Below are 26,589 nucleotides of genomic sequence, written 5' to 3' on the forward strand. Positions count from 1 at the left end.
GCAATTTTACACTGTTGAACTCCTTTCTGATATTGCTCCACTATTTGTCGGTGCAGAATTAGGGGGATTGGTGATCCTCTTCCCATCTTTACTTCTGAGAGCCGCTGCCACTCCAAGATGCTCTTTTTATACCCAGTCATGTTAATGACCTATTGCCAATTGACCTAATGAGTTGCAATTTGGTCCTCCAGCTGTTCTGTTTTTGTCCCTTTAACTTTTCCAGCCTCTTATTGCCCCTGTCCCAACTTTTTTGAGATGTGTTGCTGTCATGAAATTTCAAATGAGCCAATATTTGGCATGAAATTTCAAAATGTCTCACTTTCGACATTTGATATGTTGTCTATGTTCTATTGTGAATACAATATCAGTTTTGGAGATTTGTAAATTATTGCATTCCGTTTTTATTTACAATTTGTACTTTGTCCCAACTTTTTTGGAATCGGGGTTGTAGTTTCTTGATTGAGAACACTTTTTTTTTTCAACTATAATCAAGTGATGAAGGTTTTGGAAACTAATTTTCACCAAGAAATCTGAGTGAAGGAGAAGCTTTGAGAAAGCAGTGATGGAAAAAGTGTACGAGTTTGTTTGGTTTTTGTGTTTGTTAATGGAAAGATACTGTACTTCCTGAACGGAAATGTACGAAATTGGAGTCGTTTTGAGTCAAATAAGTGAATCGTAAAATAAAAAGAGCAAAACAAATAAAATGACCAACCAAATATACAAGTAATGTTTGACTAAAAGTAAACAGATTTTCTTTAAACAGATTTCTGTATTTTATTTATTTTATTTTATTTTAACCAGGTTTGTCCCATTGAGATCACGATCTCTTTTACAAGGGAGACCTGGCCAAGAATGGCAGTACATGAAGTTCCATCACATCGTCACAACAAGCACAACAAAACATCATGTTACGCCCCCATGGATGTAGGTACAGCAAACAAAAATAAATGCTCACACGTCTAGGGATCTAACAAACAATCCTAACATCCAGAGACCCTAACCTAATGTGTGCGGTTAACGTGGCAGTCAGTATGTACAACACTAAGGTGTGTGTGTGTGTGTGTCCCAGGGGAGAAAAGGCTTACTTCAGGGCAGGCCCGGCGCCAGGAACAGTTTACTAAGGGGGCAATTAGAAATCGCAAGGGGGCAAATATTTTTCATATAGTGTGTAGTAGTGATGGCGGTCTGACAACGTGTTTCAAACAATTAACTGCGCCAACCACAAAACTATGGCCCCGAAGGTTGCTTTAGTACGGGAAAATCATGTGACATATTACCAGGGCAGTTTTATCAACTCCCGTGCCCACCTGTTAACCCTCCCCTCCAATTTTCTCACAGACACGCGTTACAACCGGAAAGATGCCAAACATAAAACAACACACACAAACCTACAGGCAAGTCCTTTACATTTAAAATACATACAAATAGCTCCGCGGCATGAAAACAAAACGTCAATGCAAGTCTAAGGTACTTGGCTTGGCAGCCAAAATCATAATTTAAAAAAATCAACAGACCCCGCGGCTGCACCAGTAATAGCCTTCCTGACTTGCACCGAGTCAACACGAACCACTTAATCCGCGATCCCAGTTTAGGTGTGTAGGGGACTAAACACTCTGAAGTGATGAATTTTCACCCCCGCTGCATGGGGGGGTGACGTCAACGACACATATTCTTACGCTATTTGCGCACAAAGCGGACCATATATGAACACATACACCAACATAAACGGAGATAAACTTAGCCGACAAAGAAAGAAAATGGATTCACAATATTGTGATTGAATTCGTTTAATTCGGAAGGGGAAAGACTACTCCCGCAAACTGACTGCATATTGCAGAGACAGTGCACTTATAAGTGTGCATGTAAAACCCCCGCCAGCGCGACCCTGCCCCTTGTCCTTATCACAGGTCTGTGTGTGCGCGGCTGTGTCAGCATTTCACACACACACCCACAATAACTAGTCCCCAGTAGTTAGGATTGATACATATGTCTAAAACAGGGTTAGTATTAAATTCAGGCTTTTTGAAATAATCCTACCTTAATACAGTTGAATTCTACGATTGCAACGTAAGAATCATAACAACCAATCAGGTTTGTTCTACCGTGCCAGTTTTAGTAGTGATTTATGTGAAATGTATTTTTGTGCAATGCGCAACCACTTAATATTTCGTATTTGAAAATGCAAATTATTAATACGTCTATAATACATTATATTCACATCACATTATCTCTAGCCGCTTTATCCTTCTACAGGGTCGCAGGCAAGCTGGAGCCTATCCCAGCTAACTACGGGCGAAAGGCGGGGTACACCCTGGACAAGTCGCCAGGTCATCACAGGGCTGACACATAGACACAGACAACCATTCACACTCACATTCACACCTACGCTCAATTTAGAGTCACCAGTTAACCTAACCTGCATGTCTTTGGACTGTGGGGGAAACCGGAGCACCCGGAGGAAACCCACGCGGACACGGGGAGAACATGCAAACTCCACACAGAAAGGCCCTCGCCGGCCCCGGGGCTCGAACCCAGGACCTTCTTGCTGTGAGGCGACAGCGCTAACCACTACACCACCGTGCCGCCACATTATATTTTCATAAGAAAACAATTAAGTGATCTGAGTCTCCGTTGAGGGGGCGGGGCTGTAGCCACAAAGGGGCGACGCCCCCTTTCGCCCCCCCATGGCGCCGGGCCTGCCTCAGGGGGCCAACGCAAGCAAGGCCCAGTGCCGACCAGCTCAAACGATTAGTTGTCCGTTCAAAGGTATTAGAAGTGAAAACTCCTCGTCAAAATCCACAAGGCCTAGGCTGCTGAGGAAAAGCTGCTCCCATGGTTCAACAGATGGAGATAGGAAGTCGTGGCTCCTCCACTTCTCTTCCCCCACTTCCTTATATTGACACCCCAGCCCAGCAGCCAGCTCCCCCTGGGGGGGTATGAGGTGTGGAAATGCATTGTGTAGTGCCTGGTGCATCTCCTGCACTTTCCCTACACTTCACCTCCCATAACAATCATCACATCGCCACATCAACACAAACAAAAACATAATTACATCGTCACATCAAAACAGACAAAACCTGAAATTCAAAATCAAAACTAGTAAATTTACAAAGTTTAGTCAGATCTTTGCTCTCCAATAAAACATTTGCACTCCTGAAGCCTGGATGTAATGGAATTTATCGTGGATTTGAATGCATTCAGAGATACCAGACTTTGAAGTTTGAGCTCTGCCTGCAGACTATTCCATGTACTTGGAGCAGAAAATCGAAAAGCTTTCTTTCCCATTTCTGTTCTCATCTTAGGAACAGTAAAATGAAACAAGTCCTGAGAGTGAAGACTGTAAGCCCTATTATTCAAGATTAAAAGTGATGATAAGTAAGATGGAGTCATCTCAAGAATAGCCTTGTAAATTAGCACATACCAATGACCGAGCCTACGCATGTATAAAGATGGCCAGTTTACTTTGCTGTATAAGACACAGTGATGAGTTAGAGCTCTACAGTTTGTAATAAACCTAAGAGCACCATGATACACACTGTCCAGTTTGTGGAGGCATTGAGCAGAGGCATTCATATATAACACATCACCGTAATTAATAATTGGAAGAAAGGTTGACTCCACCAGTTTCTGTTTCACCCTCAAAGAAAAGCAAGACTTATTTCTAAAATAAAATCCAAGTAAAAGCTTCAGCTTCTTTAAAGTATACTGAATATGTGCCTTAAAAGACAAGTGGTCATCAATCAAAAACCCCAAATATTTAAAAGTAGATACAAGTTCAATTTGTTGACCGTTACTGGTGATAATGACAGGCTGACTTGATCTTGCTGATTTAGAGTAAGTAAAAAACATAAGTTTTGTTTTATCTGCATTTAGAACAAGTTGCAGTTGGCAGAGTTGTTCTTGCACTCTATTAAATACATTCTGCAGAAGTGCAAACACTTTTGCAGGTGTGGGTGCAAAGCAATATATAACTGTGTCACCAGCATAAAGATAAAAGGTTGCATCTGGAATATTCATTCCAATATTATTTATATACAAGGAAAACAACAAGGGGCCTAGTACTGAACCTTGAGGCACTCCCTTGTGGACAAACTGAACCTCAGAAGAAACACCCTCTAACTGGACAACCTGGCTTCCGTCTTTTAGATAGTTTGCAAACCATCCAACAGCATGTACAGAAAAACCAACTGCTGTAAGACGTTTAGTCAAAATATCATGGTCCACGGTATCAAAGGCCTTAGAAAAGTCTAAGAAAAGAGAGAGAGACAACACTGTTTATTATCTAGGGCTTCAGTTATGTCATTTATAACCTTCAAGGCTGCAGTAGTAGTACTATGTTTTTTGCGAAATCCTGACTGGGAAATCAACAAGATGGAGTTAGTGGCCAGGTAATTAAAATGTATTTCATTGCTTTGAAACATTTGAAGTAATTAAATTTTTTTTCCACATGTTCCATCTCCCTTACATCTGTTTACCACAAATGGTTTTTGAAAACCCAAGACAGGTGGATGGAGGGATGAAGGAACAGGAGGAACAGAGGCAGCTGTCGAGCCAGACATGAGCCCAAAGCTATAATTTGATACTTGAAATGTCCATCGCCTGCTGCCTAGGAAACAGCATATCTCTCTCTCTCTCTCTCTCTCTCTCTCTCAAACCCACAGCCCATTCAGCAACTAACAAAAAACGGAGAGGAAGAGAGAGAGGAATTGAAAGATGTGCACAAACACCCCAGAGAGAAAAGGAAAGGAAAGTAACACCATCCAAATAAAGACAACAACAGCATCTTCTGTGAGAGCAGTGGCTTTTGTTTTCATGATAAACAGCACCAAAGGGGAGAGAAAATCTCATCAATTTGACATTTTTGAGTCTTTTCACTGACTCGAGTCATTTTGATTCTGTTCAATTCAAATGATTCAGATTCAGTGTTTAGTGCTCGAACAGTAAAGCACTGAGTCAAGGTGTGTTGTGATGGAGGAAAGTTCCTGTTACCATGGCAAACCACATCAATTTGTCAACGATCACCATTTTTTATGCATTAAAGAATGACATACTATGCTTTTTATCCATTTATAGTTACATATCATGTTGTGGAAAGACTGGGAGACAGAATACGTGATGTCACTCATAATGACACTGAACATATCAGGAGATCACAATTTTGTCTGCCTTTTGGACTTTAAAAGTAAACAGAGTAAAAATAATTCAACCCAAAAAATCAGATAACTTAAATATTTCACGTTGTTACTTATTACTGGGGGGAAAAAAAATCTGTGAAAATAAATAATGTCCTGTTCTGTATTCATGTAATAAATCTTGTTCTCTAAAATGCATTTTATTTACATTGAATGGAAAAATGACTGAAATCGAATGACTTGTCATTGAATAATAATAATAATAATAATAATAATAATAATAATAATAATAATGAGCTGAGTGACTGGTGGAAATATACAGTTTTGAAATTTTAAACTTATCCACAAGGTGGCAGTAAATCCCATAATGCACTCTGGGCTGCTTGCTGTACAGTAACACAAGCGAAAACGCATTGTTTTTGAATGTTTAATTATTTTTGAGCAACTTAAATGTTCTAAAATCACCCGTGTTGTTTGTACATTCTTTCACCTTCCCCTGAAGAAGCAGTAACATGGCAGGGAGTGAGCGATACGCAGATATAATCGAGTGTGTCCTGGTTTGTCCGCTTGGTGAAGGAGTCTGGAGATGAGGAGTGTGAAACTGTGACTGCTAACTCGTCATTAGTGAGGATTTTACATCCGTTTTTAACATTTTAAAACACCAAAGACAGGCACGAGTGTGTGAGTCCGACTCAATTTGTGCCACATTTTATTCCTGCGTGGCCAACTCTTTTCAGGGGAAAGTAGCTTAAAGTACCCAGACACATCACTAAATGACATCAATCATGTCATAATTAGCATATTCAGGCTATCATCATCATTGTAATTTGCATATCATGCATTTTTATTTTCTCAGAAAAGAATCAAGAATACAGTTTCTTGAAACAGTGGGAACAATAGCGATCGGTGATTGGTTGTCAGGAACAGTACTGATCAGTGATTGGTTGTCGGAAACAGTCGCGATTGGTGACTGGGTGTCGGGAACAATAGCGATCAGTGATTGGTTGTCGGGAACAGTAGCTATCGGTGACTGGTTGTCAGGAACAGTCGCGATCGGTGACTGGCTGTCAGGAACAGTCGCGATCAGTGACTGGTTGTCAGGAACAGTCACGATCGGTGACTGGTTGTCAGGAACAGTCGCGATCGGTGACTGGTTGTCAGGAACAGTCGCGATCGGTGACTGTTGTCAGGAACAGTCGCGATCGGTGACTGGTTGTAAGGAACAGTCGCGATCGGTGACTGGTTGTCGGGAACAGTCGCGATGGGTGACTGGATGTCGGGAACAGTCGCGATCGGTGACTGGTTGTCGGGAACAGTCGCGATTGGTGACTGGTTGTCAGGAACAGTCGCAAATGGTGACTGGTTGTCGGGAACAGTTGCGATCGGTGACTGGTTGTCAGGGACAGTCGCGATCGGTGACTGGTTGTCGGGAACAGTCGCGATCGGTGACTGATTGTCAGGAACAGTCGCGATCGGTGACTGGTTGTCGGGAACAGTCGCGATCGGTGACTGGTTGTCAGGAACAGTCGTGATAGGTGACTGGTTGTCAGGAACAGTCGCGATCGTTGACTGGTTGTCAGGAACATTCGCGATGGGTGACTGGTTGTCAGGAACAGTCGCGATGGGTGATTGGTTGTCAGGAACAGTCGCGATTGATGATTGGTTGTCGGGAACAATAGCGATCGGTGACTGGAATTTCAGGAACAGTAGCTATCGGTGATTGGTTGTCGGGAACAGTAGCGATCGGTGATTGGTTGTCAGGAACAGTACTGATCAGTGATTGGTTGTCGGAAACAGTCGCGATTGGTGACTGGGTGTCGGGAACAATAGCGATCAGTGATTGGTTGTCGGGAACAGTAGCTATCGGTGACTGGTTGTCAGGAACAGTAGCTATCGGTGACTGGTTGTCGGGAACAGTCGCGATCAGTGACTGGTTGTCAGGAACAGTCGTGATCGGTGACTGGTTGTCAGGAACAGTCGCGATCGGTGACTGGTTGTCAGGAACAGTCGTGGTGTGTGATTGGTTGTCAGGAACAGTCACAATTGGTGATTGGTTGTCGGGAACAATAGTGATCGGTGACTGGTATTTCAGGAACTGTAGCTATCGGTGATTTGGTTATTGGGAACAGTAGCTATTGGTGACTGGTTGTCAGGAACAGTAGCGATCAGTGATTGGTTGTCGGGAACAATAGCGATCGGTGATTGGTTGTCGGGAACAGTCACGATCGGTGATTGGTTGTCAGGAACAATAGCAATTGGTGATTGGTTGTCAGGAACAGTAGCTCTCAGTGATTGGTTGTCAGGAACAGTCGTGATCGGTGATTGGTTGTTGGGAACAGTCACGATTGGTGATTGGTTGTTGGGAACAATTGCGATCGGTGATTGGTTGGCAGAAACAGTAGCTGTCGGTGACTGGTTGTCGGGAACAATAGTGATTGATGATTGGTTGTCGGGAACAGTAGTGATCGGTGATCGGTTGTCGGGAACAGTAGCGATCGGTGATCGGTTGTCGGGAACAGTAGTGATCGGTGATCGGTTGTCAGGAACAGTAGCGATCGGTGATCGGTTGTCGGGAACAGTAGCTATCAGTGATCGGTTGTCGGGAATAGCAGCGATCAGTGATTGGTTGTCAGGAACAGTAGCTATCGGTGACTGGTTGTTGGGAACAATAGTGATCGGTGATTGGTTGTCGGGAACAGTAGTGATCGGTGATCGGTCGTCGGGAACAGTAGCTATCGGTGATCAGTTGTCGGGAACAGTAGCAATCGGTGATCGGTTGTCGGGAACAGCCGCAATCGGTGATCGGTTGTCGGGAATAGCAGAAATCGGTGATTGGTTGTCAGGAACAGTAGCTATCGGTGATCAGTTGTCGGGAACAGTAGCACTTGATGATCGGTTGTCGGGAACAGTAGCTATCGGTGATCGGTTGTTGGGAACAGTAGCTATCGGTGATCAGTTGTTGGGAACAGTAGCTATCGGTGATTGGTTGTCGGGAACAGTCGCAATTGGTGATTGGTTGTCGGGAACAATAGCGATTGGTGATAGGTTGTAAGGAACAGTAGCAATCAGTGATTGGTTGTCGGGAACAGTAGTGATTGGTTGTCGGGAACAGTAGTGCTCGGTGATCGGTTGTCAGGAACAGCAGCGATCTGTGATTGGTTGTTGGGAACAGCAGCGATCGGTGATTGGTGGTGAGTCGAGGGAATTTGCTCTCTCAGCTTTTGCTCAAAGACTCACCATGAGCGTGTGAGGGTTAGTGTGCCACTACCATGATGCGAGTGTGATTTGTGAGTGCTCCGTTTCTGCGTATGAGTTTCTTCATCAATACTCAGATCTTTATCCTTCTTCATTCACTGACTTTACTGGATGTGGATTCAGTTCATCTGTGCAATATTATATGAGGCGAGTTTGCAAGTCGTACACCTCTACTCAGTCAGCGGGGTTATAAATATACTCACACACACACACACACACACACACACACACACACACACACACACACACACACACACTAATGAAGTCAGCCATCATGGTGGTGTGATGATGTATTTATTAACATGCTGCTCACGCTCACTGGGAACTTCCTGAAGGTGACCTTTACAGCACTGTAACTATAGAAACAGAGAAAAAGAGAGAGAGAGAGAGAGAGATAGAGATACGGCGACTCCTGAAGTGTAAACACAGCTGCAATCAGAGCCGCTGCTTATCAGAGATGAAACACTGCCTCAGTCGGCCATGAATATTCTCAATAACCACAGATCAAACACTCGAGCTCAGTGTTTCTGCTCACATTGAAAATAAAGAAACAGTTCTCAGAAATATTCCTCGTTTGTTCAGAGCTGAGTGAGTTCGCTGTTTGGCGAACATGCAGGATGTTAATTAGCCCAACGCTCGGCTGTACAGGGTTCAGTGAGCTGCGTTACAGCAACAGAAACAAATTCTCATCTCATCTTTACACACATTTCCCTTCTGACCATCACTCGTACTCTTCTCCAGCACAGCATTGTTTGAATTCTGAAAGTACATCATTTCAATAGAACATTGCGACATCATTGCTGATCAGTGAAGCAGTGACATTTCACCTGTGTGTGTGTGTGTGTGTGTGTACCGGTAACATGGAGGAGGTTTGTTTGTTTGTTTGTTGGTGCTCTAGTGTCGTCTTTTCTTGACTAGTCTTCACCAACATGCACAGGAAAACTCACTTGGGTCACACAAACACATCATTAGTTTTTGGTGGGTCAAGGTCACCAAGGTCAAATCTTGTAAAACCACCTAATTGGCCATAACTTCCGTTTCTTTATGATTTTCACAAGTATCTTGCTCTGCACAACTTTTCATCTGCTTGTCTGTCTGCCTGTCGATCTGTCTGTCCGTTGATCTGCCTGCCTTTCTGTCTGCATGTCTGTTTATCTGTCTGTCTGCAAGTCTGTCTGTCTCTGTATCTGTCTGGCTGTCTGGCTGTTTATCTGTCTCTTTATCTGTCTGTCTGTTTATCTGTCTCTCTTTATCTGTCCGTCTGTCTGTCTGTCTGTCTGTCTGTCTGTCAGCATGTCTGTTTGTCTGTCTCTTTAACTGTCTGTCTATCTGTCTGTCTGCATGTGTTTATCTGTCTCTATCTGTCTATCTGTCTCTTTATTTGTCTGTCTGTCTGTCTGTCTGTCTGGATGTCAGTTTATCTGCATGTCTGTCTGTCTATCTGTCTCTTGATCTGTCTGTCTGTTATCCGTCTGTCTCTTTATCTGTCTGTCTGCATGTCTGTTTATGTGTCTCTCTTTATCTGTCTGTCTGTCTGCATCTCTGTTTATCTGTCTGTATGTTTATCTATTTATCTGTTTGTCTAAACAGTATGTTTATGTCTCTGTCATACCAGTCTGTCTGTTTGTCTGTATGTCTGTCTCTATCTTTCATTCTGGGGGAAAAAAACACAGCAGTGCAGCAGCAGGATGCTGAAAGTCATCAGACACTGGGGTCTCGGTCTCACCAAGCTCCATGTGGACAGGGACACACACACACACACACACACACACACACACACACACACACAAACACACACTTATTTCCTGTATAATATCCTGTACAATGTCTGTGTGTGTGATCTGTAAATATCACTGAGAACAGCAGATACAGTCCAGCCATGAGTCAGCTGTGTGATTCACATTGGGCCGTGTGTGTGTGTGTGTGTTTTGCATTGCACTGCCACCCTGTCTCATTGTCTCCTCCTGCACAGCACACAATGTTGTTTTGCACTTCTGGTTTGATGCAAACTGCATTTCACTGTCTCTGTCCCAGTCCTCCTCTCAGTGATAATGAAGTCTAGTCTAGTCTAGTCTAGTCTAATCTAATCTAATCTAATCTAATCTAATCTAATCTAATCGAGAGCTTATTTGACTCATGTGTCTTAAAATGACAAAGGTTTTGGACACATTTTAGCTCCAGAAGGTCAGTCAGTCACAGTGGGCAGGGCAAAGTGATTTAATTTTTATCCTTTATTGTTTTGTTATACACTATATTGCCAAAAGTATTTGCTCACCTGCCTTGACTCACATATGAGGTTAAAGGGCTGATGACACGAACATGACTCTATGCAATTTCTTAAATAAACTATACAACATGGCAAACATGTTAGATTTCTGTTATAATTACGTGAAAAGAAGCTGTTGTTACGCGAATATCCAACTTTTAATTGCACAGCGCAAGAAAACTGGGTCCGTGGCTCGCGGCCATGTTGTGACGTCAGCAGAAGAACACACTGCGGTTCACTGGCTGTTCTACTCTGGCTCTACTCAATGGAAATGGCGCATGAAAACGCCGGTGAACTCTCTAGTGCTAGCTCTTCCTCTTCTGGGAGTCTAGAATTGTGTTGATCTCTTCCGAATAGAATCTATGATAGCCTACCCTCTTTACCCTTTGCCGCTCATTGCTAGGCGGCAGTTACATGAAAGCCGCAAGCTTTCACAAGCAAATACATGACTGATATCACGCCGACTTTATGATTACATTTATGATTATCATGTAGAATCTATAGCTCTACGTACCTTTATCTTATGTCGTTTCACAACACATGTTCTGACAGGAGGACTGTCTTTGGATCCGACATAGCTACTAGTAGACCCCCTCCGGAATACTGGCAGTGTTGCCAGATTGGGAGGTTTCCCGCCCAGTTGGGCAGTTTCAAGTGCATTTTGGTGGGTTTTGAACATATTTTGGGCTGGAAAACGTCAGCAGTATCTGGCAACACATACTGCTGACGTTTTCCAGCCCAAAATATGTTCAAAACCCACCAAAATGCACTTGAAACTGCCCAACTGGGCGGGAAACCTCCCAATCTGGCAACACTGTGTAGGCACTGCTGATGGTAGTAACACACGTTTGTGCTGAACTGAACACCCAAGAGATTCTTTTAAGCTGGGAAGGGTGTCAAAACAATCCAAATCGAAGTGTTCAGAGCACAGGACGGATGTTGGTGAGGGCTCCCACTTGTCACGAGTGCGCCTGACTTGCCTCACCCACTTCGCATGCAGCTCGGGATCTCTGGGAAACTTGAATAAACTTACCCCATCCTTGTGGGTTTTGGAGCAAAAGCCGGCAACACAACACAAAGGCATAATAACTATATATATATATATATATATATATATATATATATATATATATATATATATATATATAATGTATAATAATGTATAATAAAAATACTAATAATGATAAACTGAACACCTGTCGCATCAACAACAAACTGGTAAGTTAGGAGGAAGGTTCTTTCGCTGACGTCATATAGCTCCTCCTCCTCCTTCGTCTCCTGGGTGCTGCAGCCCCGTCAAATTTGCCCAAATAGCCGCGTTTTTTATCATAACTTGTAAAATAGGCGCCTTCGTGAATTAATATATGGATCATCGGGAATTACTTTTTATGTTATAGCTTGCCTGCGACCCTGTAGAAGGATAAAGCGGTGAGAGATAATGAGATGAGATGAGAACATCACCAAAGATGTCAAAAACGTGTCATCAGCACTTTAAGTGACATCCCATTCCTAATCCATAGGGTTCAATATGACGTCGGTCCACCCTTTGCAGCTAGAACAGCTTCAACTCTTCTGGGAAGGCTGTCCACAAGGTTTAGGAGTGTGTTTATGGGAATTTTTGACCATTCTTCCAGAAGCGCATTTGTGAGGTCACACACTGATGTTGGACGAGAAGGCCTGGCTCTCAGTCTCTGCTCTAATTCATCCCAAAGGTGTTCTATCGGGTTGAGGTCAGGACTCTGTGCAGGCCAGTCAAGTTCATCCACACCAGACTCCATGTCTTTATGGACCTTGCTTTGTGCACAGTCATGTTGGAAGAGGAAGGGGCCAGCTCCAAACCGTAAAAACAGTCTGCATGCCTAGGCGCTTGATTTTATACACCTGATTCCGATAATTTGGATGGGTGAGCAAATACTTTTGGCAATATAGTGTATGATGAATTGGAATGATCTTTTGTTTCATTTTTGTAAAGCCTGTATGTCAATCACTTAAACTTGTGATTTAATCTGAAAGAATATAATTTGTTTTGTGTGCTCTCCATCAGAACCCTGTAAATATTTCAGTGATGAAGATTGAAGATCATTTTCCAGCATTATGTAAGCGGTGAGAGAGTTGCGCATGCGCAGTGTTGTTGGGGATGCTGAGCTCCGAGTGATGGGAGACAGGAGGAGGAGCAGGAGCACACACCGCACCGCACCTCACTCTGCACCGCCGGGGAGCACAGGTACACCTCTCACTCCTTACACATTTATACAGCAGCAGCTTCACTCTGCACACAGCGCATTTTCAGCGCATTTTCCTGCCTGAGATGGGGCTGATGGTGCAGGAAGCATCCTTTAGGCTCGGACAGGAACCAAAACAAGACAGAACTTTTTTTTTTTTAAATCTCTCAGTAGTTTCTTCATCACGAGCTATCATCAAATAATGCTTTTAAAATGTTTAATAATACACTGATGGGTAAAAGTAAATATAATCCTGTTTTGTCAGAAAGTCATGGCGTATGCATGAAGATGTTGGTGATTATCACTGACGTAAACACGCTGTCAAGTCGGTAAGACAGGAATAATTGGGATTTCTGTGGGGGGAAAAAATCACAAACAGGTCACCTTTGCTTTCTCGTCTCTCAACTGGAACGCAGAAGAGAAGCGGAAGTGATGGGGAGCGTGACGTCACTCGCTATGCAAGTGTTTTAATTTTATTTTATATATATTTTTCAGAACAAAGTAACTTAAAAACTAGTTCGTTAAAGATGCTCACAATGTTCTAAAAATAAGCAGGAAATATTTATAGATTTTTTTAAATGGGTGGTTTTTTTTGGTCTTCCCTGTGTTCGTGTCCAACCCACCTGAGAGCAGCCGCGGTTGCCAGGACAACCGTCGGAGTGCGTGATGACGCAACACGTTCGTTGACATCCTGGCGCGCGCGCCACGTGTCCGAAGCCAAAACACAAAATAATGAAGAAAAAATATAGAGACGTGTATTTGTATTTTGGGATCTTATACACGTATATCTTTGTACAATTTATTATTTGGAGGAGATATTTTTTTTTTTACAAGGCTGAAGAGTAGTATAGAATTCGACAAAAGGAACAACAAAAAAAACCTTTCACCTCAATAATATGACACATTTTCAGAGTTTGTTCTTCCAGCTAAGTCTTATGAACTGAATGAGTCCAATCTGGTTAAATTTGTCCAAAAAATTCGACATTTGCATGATTAATTAAATAATATTGGTTGGCGTTGAGTGGTCTATCAGATATATTCCATTCAGCTAGTGATACTGAACGAGTCGAAGACAAGTAGCTGAATTGAATATATCTGATAGACCATGAAAAAAAGCCAGACATTATTATTATTATTATTATTATTATTATTATTATTATACAGGTGGCACGGTGGTGTAGTGGTTAGCGCTGTCGCCTCACAGCAAGAAGGTTCTGGGTTCGATGCTTAATTTGTGAAGTGGGAGGTCCCAGAACACAGGAGGTGGGTGGGTCTGGCGACTCAAAAAAAAAAAAAAAGGTGGTTTACTATAACTTTACGCACACACGCCTATTGTGTGTGTATAAAAAAAAATAATAATATCAGACATGTGGCGGCACGGTGGTGTAGTGGTTAGCGCTGTCGCCTCACAGCAAGAAGGTCCTGGGTTCGAGCCCCGGGGCCGGCGAGGGCCTTTCTGTGTGGAGTTTGCATGTTCTCCCCGTGTCCGCGTGGGTTTCCTCCGGGTGCTCCGGTTTCCCCCACAGTCCAAAGACATGCAGGTTAGGTTAACTGGTGACTCTAAATTGAGCGTAGGTGTGAATGTGAGTGTGAATGGTTGTCTGTGTCTATGTGTCAGCCCTGTGATGACCTGGCGACTTGTCCAGGGTGTACCCCGCCTTTCGCCCGTAGTCAGCTGGGATAGGCTCCAGCTTGCCTGCGACCCTGTAGAAGGATAAAGCGGCTAGAGATAATGAGATGAATGAGATATTAAATTGATCTTCTAAAATAACAGACTGTACTCATATCACAACCAGTTTATTTCACCATTGGAGATCAGATCACACAAGATATGAGTTAAATTACTCATTTTAAGGATTTAAGTAGGGTATTTAAAAGCAGTGCCAGCAGGACTTTGTGGCTCAGGTGGATAAGGCGCCATACCATAAATCTGGGGACCCGGGTTTGATTCCAACCTGCAGTCATTTTCCGAGCCCTCCCTGCTTTTCTCCTGCTCATTTCCTGTCTCGACACTGTCCTATCCAATAAAGGTGGAAAAAGCCCAAAAAAGAGAATAATTTAAAAGCAGTACCAGCAAACATAAGTGCAATCAATTCAAGTAATAGTTAAGAAATAAAGGGTTTACAAAACAAGTTGGAGAATTAATTTTAAAAATTTTAGTAAGCTTTCTTGTTTTTTTGCCATTTTTTCCACAGCGCAAGCTAATGGCTACAAAAAACCCGGTGTTCTATTGAGCAGAAGTATACACCCCATGTCCCTCCCTCTTCCCCTTTCGCATAGATTTTGTGGATGTCATAGGAGAGAAATCAACAACAGATATCAAAATCAAAACCGAACACTAAACTAATTTTTATTTACTTATTTAATTTATTGTTTGATTTTTTTCCCTTTGTGATGGTCACGGAGGTGATCTGATCCATTTAAATAGTTGCCGGAACACTGAATGAAATGAAAAATAGCTGCCGGATCCGACAACGGAGGTTACGGATCTTGTTCCGTCATGTTCCGGCTCAAATTAAGCCCTGGTTCGATCCCCGTGGCCGGCAAGGGCCTTTCTGTGTGGAGTTTGCATGTTCTCCCCGTGTCCGCGTGGGTTTCCTCCGGGTGCTCCGGTTTCCTCCACAGTCCAAAGACATGCAGGTTAGGTTAACTGGTGACTCTAAATTGAGCGTAGGTGTGAATGTGAGTGTGAATGGTTGTCTGTGTCTATGTGTCAGCCCTGTGATGACCTGGCGACTTGTCCAGGGTGTACCCCGCCTTTCGCCCGTAGTCAGCTGGGATAGGCTCCAGCTCGCCTGCGACTCTGTAGAACAGGATAAAGCGGCTAGAGATAATGAGATGAGATTATTATACATACACACTCCTTTTGGGTTTTCAACACGTCTTTCTCTTTCAAAATGTTCTCAAAATCTTCCATTTTTTTTTAACGAAGCAAACCTGGCGGCCATGTTTGTTTACAAATTGTCGCAGTCGTTCACTCGCTAGCGCTGAAGTTTTACGTCTCCAACGTGTGACGTCATGTTGTTTTGACAACCATGCAATATCGTAAACCATATTCAACGCTTATTCTCCATTGGGTAGAGTGATGTAATACATGTAGGATAAGCGATATGCTAACAATATTGCATGCTATCAAACCAAATGAATGAAACCTGCTAGAAGGGAATAGAACACATTTTTATTCCCTCGAAAAAGTGTCCTGTATGGATAATAATAGATAAGATTGGACATGTTATTGTCACATGAACAATGTACGGCTCTGACGAGGATTAGAATATTTCTGAGGTCCACATAGTTAGAAATTTATCCCATCAGTGTATAATACGGACATCTGTTTCAGCTTTGTTACGTTATCCTTCTGTTCTTCGACAAACTGCTGAACTACTTTGGTTTATCAGACGGCCTGAGCAAGATACACGTTGAATTCTGAGCTCCGTCTCATAATACGCCATCAATCCTATGGTTATGAGCTTTATCACACTCGTCATGTGTTATTAATGAGTCGCGTTACACAACTTATTAATACTGAAGCACATTTACTTACATTATCACCAAGTAAGTACCTTGTTGCGTGACCTGATCAGCGAATGTTTGTGCAGCTATTTTTCAAGCTGATTTGGTGAACAATGCGACAAGTTGTTTAAATTTTAAAAGAAAAAAAAACACATAAATTTTGCATTTTACAAATACACAGATTATCTGAGGAACAAGTTTTCTGAGACTTGTGTGTGGGCTGAATTTGTTGTGTACTGTATACATCCAGCTAGGGTGACGTGACTGTGAAATGAGTTCAAAGCGCGGTTCATCACTGTACATGAAAATAATTTTGTTTCAGCTCGGTGAGGAAAAAGTAAGATTAATTCTAATTTAAGGAAATCAAAACAAACGCCATGTTGATGTTCATTATTTCATCATGAGGTTCTTGAGATACAAAGTGAAGTGCTGTCACAAGGTCAGCTTTGTCAATCATGTTTTTTTGAAGGTTTTGTTTTGAACATGTTTTTGTTCAATCATCGAGGATCTGTCAAAGTCCCTGTGAATGAGCTGTTACTATAGCAACCATAACGTCTTAGAACTTGTGCATTAAAGCTAGACGGCCTTTCGATTTCATAAAATCGGTGAAATTTAGTTCCGTCTGAAATGTGGTCATTGTGATAGATGTTTATTTCTGTAATATCTCACAAAATGTATCAGGCCATTCTGTAGCTGGGAAGTTATTTAATTTGAGGGGATTAAAGCAAATAATGTGCATGAAATCGCTCGCTTGGCGCAGTCAAGCAGACAGAGGAAGTCCGTGTGCGCATGCGCAGGTTTACCACCTTCTTTTGGGTTTTACAGCAGCTGGCATCCACAGTGTTGCATTACTGCCATCTACAGGTTTCCCTTTGAGCGTGCACTGACAGTTCCATCATTCTGTCGCTAAACAAACAACTGATCACACCGAGGTGCTCGCTGAGCGCCCATATTTATTAGTTTGGTCCTGCGTTTCCTTTCCTTCATGTATAACATAACGTCTTTTCTTCTCACTTTCTTTCCATTACTGTTGTCGCTCTTTCACGTTTCATTCGCACACTCACGCCCTCCATTTTTCTCTCCTGTTTCAAATTTGTATCCCACAATGCCTTGCGTGAACGGGGAAAGCCCACCATGAGATGTGATGCAGGACGTAGTATCTTGTATTGGGTCATGGTGAAGCAGGAAAAAATAGCAGAGAATTTAGGGCCACGTGGAGATAAATTCATTAACTGTTCTATTTTAAACAAACTAATAAAATTGGAAGTCTGTGATTCAAATTCAGTAGCTTTCAGTCACTAAACAGAAATAATTGGGTGTCGGGAAAATTCTTTTTATGACCCACACTTGAAAAATCTGAAAGGCAGGATAGCTTTAATTTTTCGTGAATTGAAAATAACCTGCAGAACAAATCCACAGTTTCTTCTGCAGTCACCTTCTTCTGTATTCACGCTCACATCACAAGGTGTAAACAAACAAACAAACAAAAAAATCCCCCACAGCACTAGAACAGAAAATACGCTTCTTAGTTGATGATTTTTTGCTGGATATCGACATCAGACGAAGTTTGAGTTTCACAGTCATTAAGTCTTCATTTAGTTTTCGTTGCGTCAGGAGGACAGGTTAAAATAGCAGCACAGCATGCGCGCACGCACACACACACACACACACACACAGAGTAAATGCGTCATCTGGTTCCTCCTGGAGGAGAAATGGCTCATGAGAACCTGAAATTAATGCAGGCCTGATTTAATTACTCTGCTGCACAGGAAGCTCATTTTGTTCTCTCTGCTGTGCTCTGCTCATGTCCTCCTCTGAATCTAATTTCAAAATGTTCTGAACATGAAGCTCTTCATCACTGTTTCCGATGCTGGATTTAAAAAAAAAATCTCCTGGAGTAATCTTCTCAACTCCTCCAAATTTGTCCGAAAGAACAAAACCAGGATGGTTTCCATGCGGAACGAAAGGAACAGGCTTGATGTCAGATGTCTGGAGAGCAAATGCCACCGAAAACGCTGTGTATCTTAGACCCCGTCCACACGTAGCCGGGTATCTGCTAAATCGAAGATATTTTTCTACGTTTTGGCCTGTCATCCACATGAAAACACATCAAAAACGAATATTTAAAAAAACTCCGGGCAAAGTGAAGATTTTTGAAAATGCCGTGTATGCCTTTTCGTGTGGACAGAGATAACCGGAGGTTTGCGTTTTAGAACGTCACAATCTGCGCCAAAAAAAAATGACAACAAATCTGCCCTGACGTCAAACGTGCGACCTTTGTTTACTGCAGAAGCCAGATTAAGCATGGACTTAAGCTAGCCGCACACTACGGCGATCCACGCGGTACCGAACCGACCCATTTCAGAGCCGACTCCCGACTGTTGACGAGTGCAGTCGCGATTGAAGTGACACGTGACAACTTAATAGCTTTATGATTGGCTATTGGATATAGTTACTGTTAAATCCAACACTTGAAGATGCTACAGGCTGAATTACAAATGACACAACATGGAATATGTAGCGCACTATCTAGGCTGCACGAGCTATTATTACCAACCTTAAATAGTGCACTTATATAGGGGAGTTAAAGCGATTTGGAATTCAGCCACACAACTTGAGCAGAGTGGCTTTCCAGCCCACTGTGTCTATGGATAAAGCTTCAGTCTATGGAATTACAGTATATACCTGCATTAGGTGCTACCAACACGTATTTCTCGCGCTAGAAATTGTGTTTAATGATGTCACGTGTTATATGCGAAAGATATGATTGGTTATTGCTAGCGACTCTCGCCGATCAGTCTGGCTCCCGATTTAGTTTTTCGAATCGGCTGTGAGATGAGTCGGTACCATCGAAAACTAGTCTTTACGCCTGACTCGCGACTTCAGTTGGCTCGGTACGCTGAAAATCGGCGTAGTATGCGGCTAGCTAAAGAGTAATGGATCGGAGTAGTGCCTTGAAAGCGTTAATTATTGTGCCGGTGCTATTTACATGTTTAATTTTAGAAGCCCAACTACTGCTCCAAGAGCACAGGCGATGTGATTAGGGGGTAGGATTTGGGGAAATAATGCCATTTACAGGTTTGGAACGCTTATGAATGTGATTGAAAACGCAGATGTTCGGTTATGTGTGGAAGGGATTTTTTTCGAAGACGAGGTGGTGTGGATAAAACATTTTTATAAACGGAGGGGGGGAAAATGTTCGGTTTTAAAAATACCTGGCTACGTGTGTACATGGCATTAGAAAAGAAAGGGTTCCTCAAGGGTTCCCTGATGATTCAGGGCTCTTGGGTTTATGAAGGGTTCTGGGAACCTTTTCCAAATGCGAACCTTCCGTTCTTCCTCGAGAAGGACAAACTAAAGAAGCTGTTGTGTTCCTTCGTTTCCGAAGTGTCGCTTTTATTGTCGAAATGGAAAAAGTGGAATTCGAGTGAAAACATCAGCTCCACATGAATTTGAAGAGTCGTGAGATGAGATGACGGATGTGTTTGTGCTGCTCCTATGTGACTCGGAGATAAAAGAACAACGATCGAGTCTTGTCTTCCGACTCCTCGAAAGGGCTCCTGAAGAGATGTTCTCCCGGGAACCTTTTCTGAACGGGAACCTGATGTTTGTTGAATTGGAAGGACGGATTCCGATTGAACGTGTCTACGTGTTGAGGATCTGAGTGACGTGTGTAGACCCTCGTGAAGGTTCTCCTTCTCTGAAATGGGAACCCATAAGGACCACTGCATGTGAAGGAGCACGAGGCGAGATTCCAGAGTAGGAATTTATGAGGTTGCTCATGAGTGCCTTCCACATCCTGCTTTTCTTTTGGAATGAAAAACCACTGTGTAAGTTTTATTGAGAAAGCAGTGTCACCGATTCTGATTCCACACCCAGCTTCAGCTCCTTCACCAGGAATAAACCTCATGGGAGAATTATCTGGCTGCGCTGGGCGGTTCCCGATTTCATTGCTGTTGGTCGAGTGTCTATAAAATGACTGACAGGAGGCCCATACAAATACAAACGTGCACTCTGGATCAGAACTTTCTGGATTTTCATCACAGCATCATCATACTCATGACTGAAACTATTATTTTTGATCATGTTCTACGTTTTTTAAGGTTATTTGTCCAAGTAAGAAGAAAACAACAACATTGCACTGTTAAAGCAAAAAGCCACTCAAGGATGATTTTCGGAGTAAAACCGTGACCTTAGCCGTGATAAAATCACTGTAATTCACGCCCTCGGGTCTGTTATCACTTTTATGAAACGATATGATAAAATCCATGGTTCATGAAACGATGTATTTATTTGTCAAAATATTCACAGGAAACCGTTACATCACTGCGTAATGAGTCTCTGAACAGTCAGCTCTGGTTGCTAAGCAACAGAACTGGCAAAAATAATGCAACTTTAAGGACAGAACAATGGCTGCTGCTTAAAACCTGGTGCATGAGACCGATTTTAGTGAGAGTGATGTTTTCCTCTTGTGCGTTTTACAAATGATTAGATCTTTAGACTCAAAACTGTCTGTTTTGAGTTTACGATCCACACAGGATGAGCGTGTGTGAGGAACAGAACGTAATCCGAACATCTTTCTGACCTGGATCCCATTTCATCACCTTCTGAAGTGCTGATTCAAATCCGGGGCTGTTTTTAAAGGGAAAAATCCCAAAGTGCTGACTTCGGACCCAAGGTTCTGTTTCCGGACGCGAGAATTATCACTGTAGCGTAAGACAACAACATTTCTTCAAGTGAAGTTTGTGATATGAGGAATTTAGTTCATATCAGAATCCGTAAAGCTGAAATTTCCCAGAAGGCATTGCGATCTTGCGGTGATCTGACGTCTCGTTGTTCTCCGCCGGCTCCTCGGTGAGTTAAAGTGGTGGTGTTGCGGCATTTGTGTTCAGGTTTTTCTTCTTGTTGTGTGCCAGATGTGAAGATGGCGTCGTGCCCGGAGTTGTGCGGCTCAGAGTACGGTGACGGAGGGCCGCAGCGCTATGGCGTTCGCTCCTATCTGCACCAGTTCTACGAGGACTGCACCTCCTCCATCTGGGAGCGCCACCGCGATGAGTTGCAGACACAGAGATTGGCCAGCAGGTGGAGCTCCGTCCTCTGGAAGGTCAGACAAACAGCGTGGTTCAACTTTTCAGCCTTTTGTTGATTTGGTTTGTGTTTGGTTTCGATCTTGAAGTCCGAATCCTGGGCTTAAATTAGTTGATAATTTTAAAAGATTGTGCCTCGAGTCAACTTTTTAATCTTTCAGAGTGTTAGAATATCTTTTCAGTTTTCATTTTAATCCTTGAGCTTGGATAGACCTTTCACATTCAGATGTTTTAGGTTTGAATTTTGGATCCTGGGTTCTGGAGTTCTGTAGCATTTAATACTCGCTCTTTACAAACTGCTTTAGTTCTTTAACTTCAAGATTTCAGTCTCTGGGTTTTAATCTTGAGCAAGTCGGCGCTCATGTGGCTTTTTTTTTATCTTCGAACTTTGGGTATCAAAGTTTCTTCAACATCTTTAGAGCTTCAGGTTTTAATTTTGTGTACTTTGGTTTGAAGATTGTGCCTCTCGGAGCAACTTCAGCCTTCAGATTCTTTATAGATAGATAGATAGATAGATAGATAGATAGATAGATAGATAGATAGATAGATAGATAGATATTGGATGTTTACAAATTTAAAAAAAAATTTAAATACTGACTTCACTCAGTTACTGGCTTCAGTGTCATTGAATGAATCTGTGTTTTTGTAACTTCTTGAGGTCTTGAGTTTGTTTCATTTCCCAGACCTGGGCCCTGTACTACGAAGCGGGTTTTCTGGCTTACCAGGGTAACTTCAAGAGTAACTTGATCACGTGCAGCGTAACTTCCCGATTAACCCATACTATGAAAGTTGGCTATGTTCAAACCGAGGTATGCTGCCATGGCAACTTACGCTGCATCTCAAACCTGCTCGTCTCAGGTTATGTTCTTGGTTAACCCGAGGTTTCCGATTAACCACACCCTTTTTAAACACCACCTCTCCACCGACATTTCCTCTAGAGACAATGCCAGCGTACCTGGATGACCCGTGCGATATCGGAGCGCAGATTAGAGATGGGATTTATGGCTCTTTGATGGGATCCGCATCTTTGTGATCCGTTCTTTGAAAAGAGCCGTTCAAAAGACTGGCTCATTTGGCTCTTTTTAAATATTTATTCAGTTTTAAGAAGACGGCGTCTAAAGAAGCCAGATCCCTCTGCTTAGACAGTGACATCAATATTTCTGGACATACATAAAGCAACCTAGACTTACATTATTGTAACCCCTAAACGCTCATAAATAACCATTAAAAAACAATGAGGGCTTCAATGAATGTCCATGCAGAACGGCTTTTCTGTAAAAAAAAAAAAAAAGAACCCACTCAAAAACATAGTTACCAAGAACGCAAGAATATTTTATAGAAAAACACTTGTTTTACAAAAATATTTAAGTCTGAGATACAAAATAGATACAACTACAATAAATATAAACACAAGAACTAGTTATCACACAAGAACATTTTAATAGAAAAAAAACAAACTTTCTATATTAAAAATATTGAAATTGTAACAAAAATAGATACAACTAAACAGTCAGATAAATAGATAAAGTTATAACAAGAACACAAGATTATTTTAATCGGAAAAACAAACTATTAATGCAAAAAATATATTATTATTAGAAAAATAGATACAACTAGACAAACAGATAAATAAATAAAATACACAAAAATAGAACAAACAAAATGACGATAGAATAAATTAAATGAACGTCCGTGCAAAGTAGTTTTCCCACAATATTATCATTAATATCACACAATAACATTATAAACTATATACAAAACAATTTGAACTATTAGGCAAACAGATAAAACTTGAATAAATAAAAGGCAAATGAATGCTTGCTTGCACGCGCACACACCCCCCATTATGAATCATGTTGTTATATTTCACCTGTTGCCAGGTGCGTTTGGCACTGCTGTTGCCTCTGAAATGTTCACAGGACCGACACCAACTGAGTCAAAGGGACTGAACAGCCAGTCATCCTAATTCATGTGACTCTGTGCACAGATCAGCTTAAGTAGGCGACTCCATGAATTTACCATACCAAATTTTATTCAGGATTTTTCGGACATTAAACAAGCTATATATGACTGGGGCCACGTCGAAGGACCATTTTCTGTGACTTGTGATTGATCATGAAGCTTCTCTCATCCTATACTTCTGTTCTGGAACATGTAGAAGGGAGAATGTACTTGCGCATTTACCCGATCGGCAATTCGTTGCCAACATGCTTGCCGCTCCTTATTGGCAGCCGCTGTGTTAGATTTTGCTCTTAATGTTGTTTTGAACTCCTCGTAGCTTTGCATTATGACAGCGCATTCTTCCTCCGTGAAGTACGGCGACCGTGCCATTGTGAACAGTGGGGATTTGCGCTGATAACCTCCCCTTTAACGTGAACGCGCATTAACCCTGATTAGGTTAAACCAGGTTCAACAAATCAACTTCATAACTGGCGTCGTAGTACCGTTTAACCCCAAACAAGATAACCAGGTTTTGTCAACCCCGGTTTAGCGGGGGAACCCTGGGTTACTTCTGGGTAGGTTAACCTCCGTTCGTAGTCCAGGGCCCTGGAGAAGCTCACTGATGTTTTTACCTTGGTAACGTCTACAGACCTCCAAAGGTGGTGTTTTCCTTTTGTTTGTTTGTTTAATTTTTTTTCGATGTGTGGATTTTATGATTATTATTATAGTTTGAGGTTTTTAGTTTTTACATTTGGACCTTCCGTGGCTGTCGCTCTTCATACTCGGGCTTTACTAATTTCATGAAAACCTCATAAGTCTAATTTTATAAGTTTCTCCGTTTTCATCCTGGGCTTTTAGTTCTTTAACGGAGCTTTTTTTGATTCAAATATTCAATCTTAGGGTTTTATTTTAAGGCTTAATTATCATTCTCAGGTTTTACTGTACAGTTTATTATTATTATTATTATTATTATTATACTACTTGGTGGATTTTAAGCTTGATTTAAATTGTAGGCTTGTACCTTAATGTTTTTTTTTTGGAGACCATTTTTGATTCTTGAGTAGATTTTTTTGACCTCATGTTTTTAAATGTCAGCCTTTTAATAGCTCATAAATATAAATTTTTTAAAACTTTTTTATTTGTTTTATTTGATTATTTTAATACTTTTATTGCACTTTTTTTTTTTTGTTTATTCCTGACTCTTTCTATCTGTGAGCTGCTGGAACGTAAATTTCATGTTCAGAATTTCCGAGGGATGAATAAAGTTTATCTTATCTTGTCTTAATGAAGCTTTTTTTTTTTTTTTAAAGATTTTTGGTTTAAATTCTGCTTTTAGGAGCATCATTAGATCTTTAGTTTTGACTTTTGGAACTTGAGTCGAATCTGTAAATTTTTTGTGTAAATGTTTAATATTTAACTGATGGAAATGTGTCGCTACTCATTAAATCCTGTTGTAATCCTGTGACTGGTCGCTCGGGGAGAAACCTGGGGGAATCTGTTTGATTTGAGTCTCTGTGTTTGGTGTTTCAGGTGTGTGTGGCGGTCGGAGCGGTGATCTTGATCTCGGGTCTGTCGGTGCTGCTCGTCGGTTATGCCACGCCCCCACGCCTGGAGGCATTTGGACAGGATGAGTTGCTGTTCGTGGACGGCCGAGCCATGCGCTTTAACCGCGCCCTGGATGCTTGCAAACTGGGCGGAGCCGTGCTCTTCTGTGTGGGCGGAGCCGGCATGGCAGCCGGCCTCCTCTTGTTAGCAGCCTGCGGGCAGGGCGGAGCCAAAGACGAGCTCCACCTCCAGCGACGCTTCAAAGAGCGACTTGCAGAGATCCAGGCGTCTGTTCCGAACCCCGGGGACGCCAAAGTTCCCGTCACGCTGTCCAAAGTCCAGAACGTCCAGCCTGGCACTGAACCCTGACCTCCACAGCAGTACACCTTCTTCAATACGTTTGATAATTCTAGAAAACATCAATATGTTTAATTTGTCGAGCAGCACACTTTAAGCCCAAGAGTGCTTCACTCACGACTCACAGTTCAGGACACAAATACACACGGTGATGCGTACACTTTTACTTCCTGGTTTTCCTGGGAACGACACGCTGCATTGAATTTCTTGAAATAAAATGTAAATTTGAATTTGAAATTACCTTAAATAATGGAACAAATTGAGTTCATTAAGTATGCGTGTTGAATATTGCACCAGTGAAACCAGTGATCAGCTCAGACCAGCCTTACTGGGATGGAGATTAAAGCTCAGCGCTTTTGCCCAATTCATGAAAAGAACAAATTAATTTAGCATAAGAATTTATTTGGAGCTGCTAATCTTAACTGGAACACACACACACGGGTCATGTTTTTTTTCTAGAAAATGCAAAACTCAAGCCTTTTCATGACAGTAATGTAATATTTCTACTGAGAAAAGCCGACAGGGCTTTCTTTTTTTTTTCAGAATTAAATCTCAATAGTTATTAAAATTTGTTTTGTAGAAAAAAAAGGCTGAAGCCAAATAGTAATTTTAATCTAAAATTTTTAGAGAAAAGTCCATCATCATGTCTCAAAGTAGAATTTTAATTCCAACATGAATTTCATGAGGCCGTAAAGTGAAAGTAGTTTCCATGTGCGATGTTCATGCTCACAAAGCAACATTTTTTTTACGTCCGAAACGAGCATTTAGTTTTCCTGAACAGGAAGCTAGTATGAAGCTGAGCGTGTAACGGAAAAGAAACAAAGAATATACATTTAAAGTGTTAATTTGCTGGACAGGCCACGCCCACAAGAAACAACCTACAAGTGAAATGTCTCCTGCAAGTGTGAACTTTTGGTCTCTGCAGCTAGCAATGATAATCATGTCTACTCCGTTGCTTTTTTTTTTCAGGGATGACTTTTCGTTTTTAAGTCTCATCATTATCATATCTGTGCAACAGTTAACGAAATAACTATTTCTGCTTTCCAAACAACACATCATGAACACGTCGTCAGCCGTCTGATTTGAGCCGATTTCTCCAAACATGCGAATCAGAACCCGCAATGTTTCCATAAAACAATGAAAAAATGAATGTAAGAAGTGTATAAGTTGTATAAATGTAGCCCATTTTAACCCATGTTAGGTTCTGTGGATGCAGGAAGCTGAAAGGAGAGTCGAATATTTCCACGAGTTATGAGACCCAAGGAGTTCGC

The 26,589-nt window shown here is 41.9% G+C and overlaps 1 protein-coding gene across 1 annotated transcript; it reads left to right on the plus strand.

The window, feature by feature from the left end:
- The first annotated feature begins 21,312 nt into the window (after nt 1–21,312).
- On the plus strand, nt 21,313–25,330 carry nrsn1 (neurensin 1). The gene is made up of 2 exons (XM_060920358.1): nt 21,313–21,492; nt 24,947–25,330. Exons 1-2 carry the CDS (start codon nt 21,313–21,315, stop codon nt 25,328–25,330), a joined length of 564 nt encoding a protein of 187 aa, XP_060776341.1.
- Nucleotides 25,331–26,589: the final 1,259 nt, after the last annotated feature.

Source organism: Neoarius graeffei, chromosome 5 (assembly GCF_027579695.1).
Source record: "Neoarius graeffei isolate fNeoGra1 chromosome 5, fNeoGra1.pri, whole genome shotgun sequence".
NCBI classification, from domain to species: domain Eukaryota; kingdom Metazoa; phylum Chordata; class Actinopteri; order Siluriformes; family Ariidae; genus Neoarius; species Neoarius graeffei.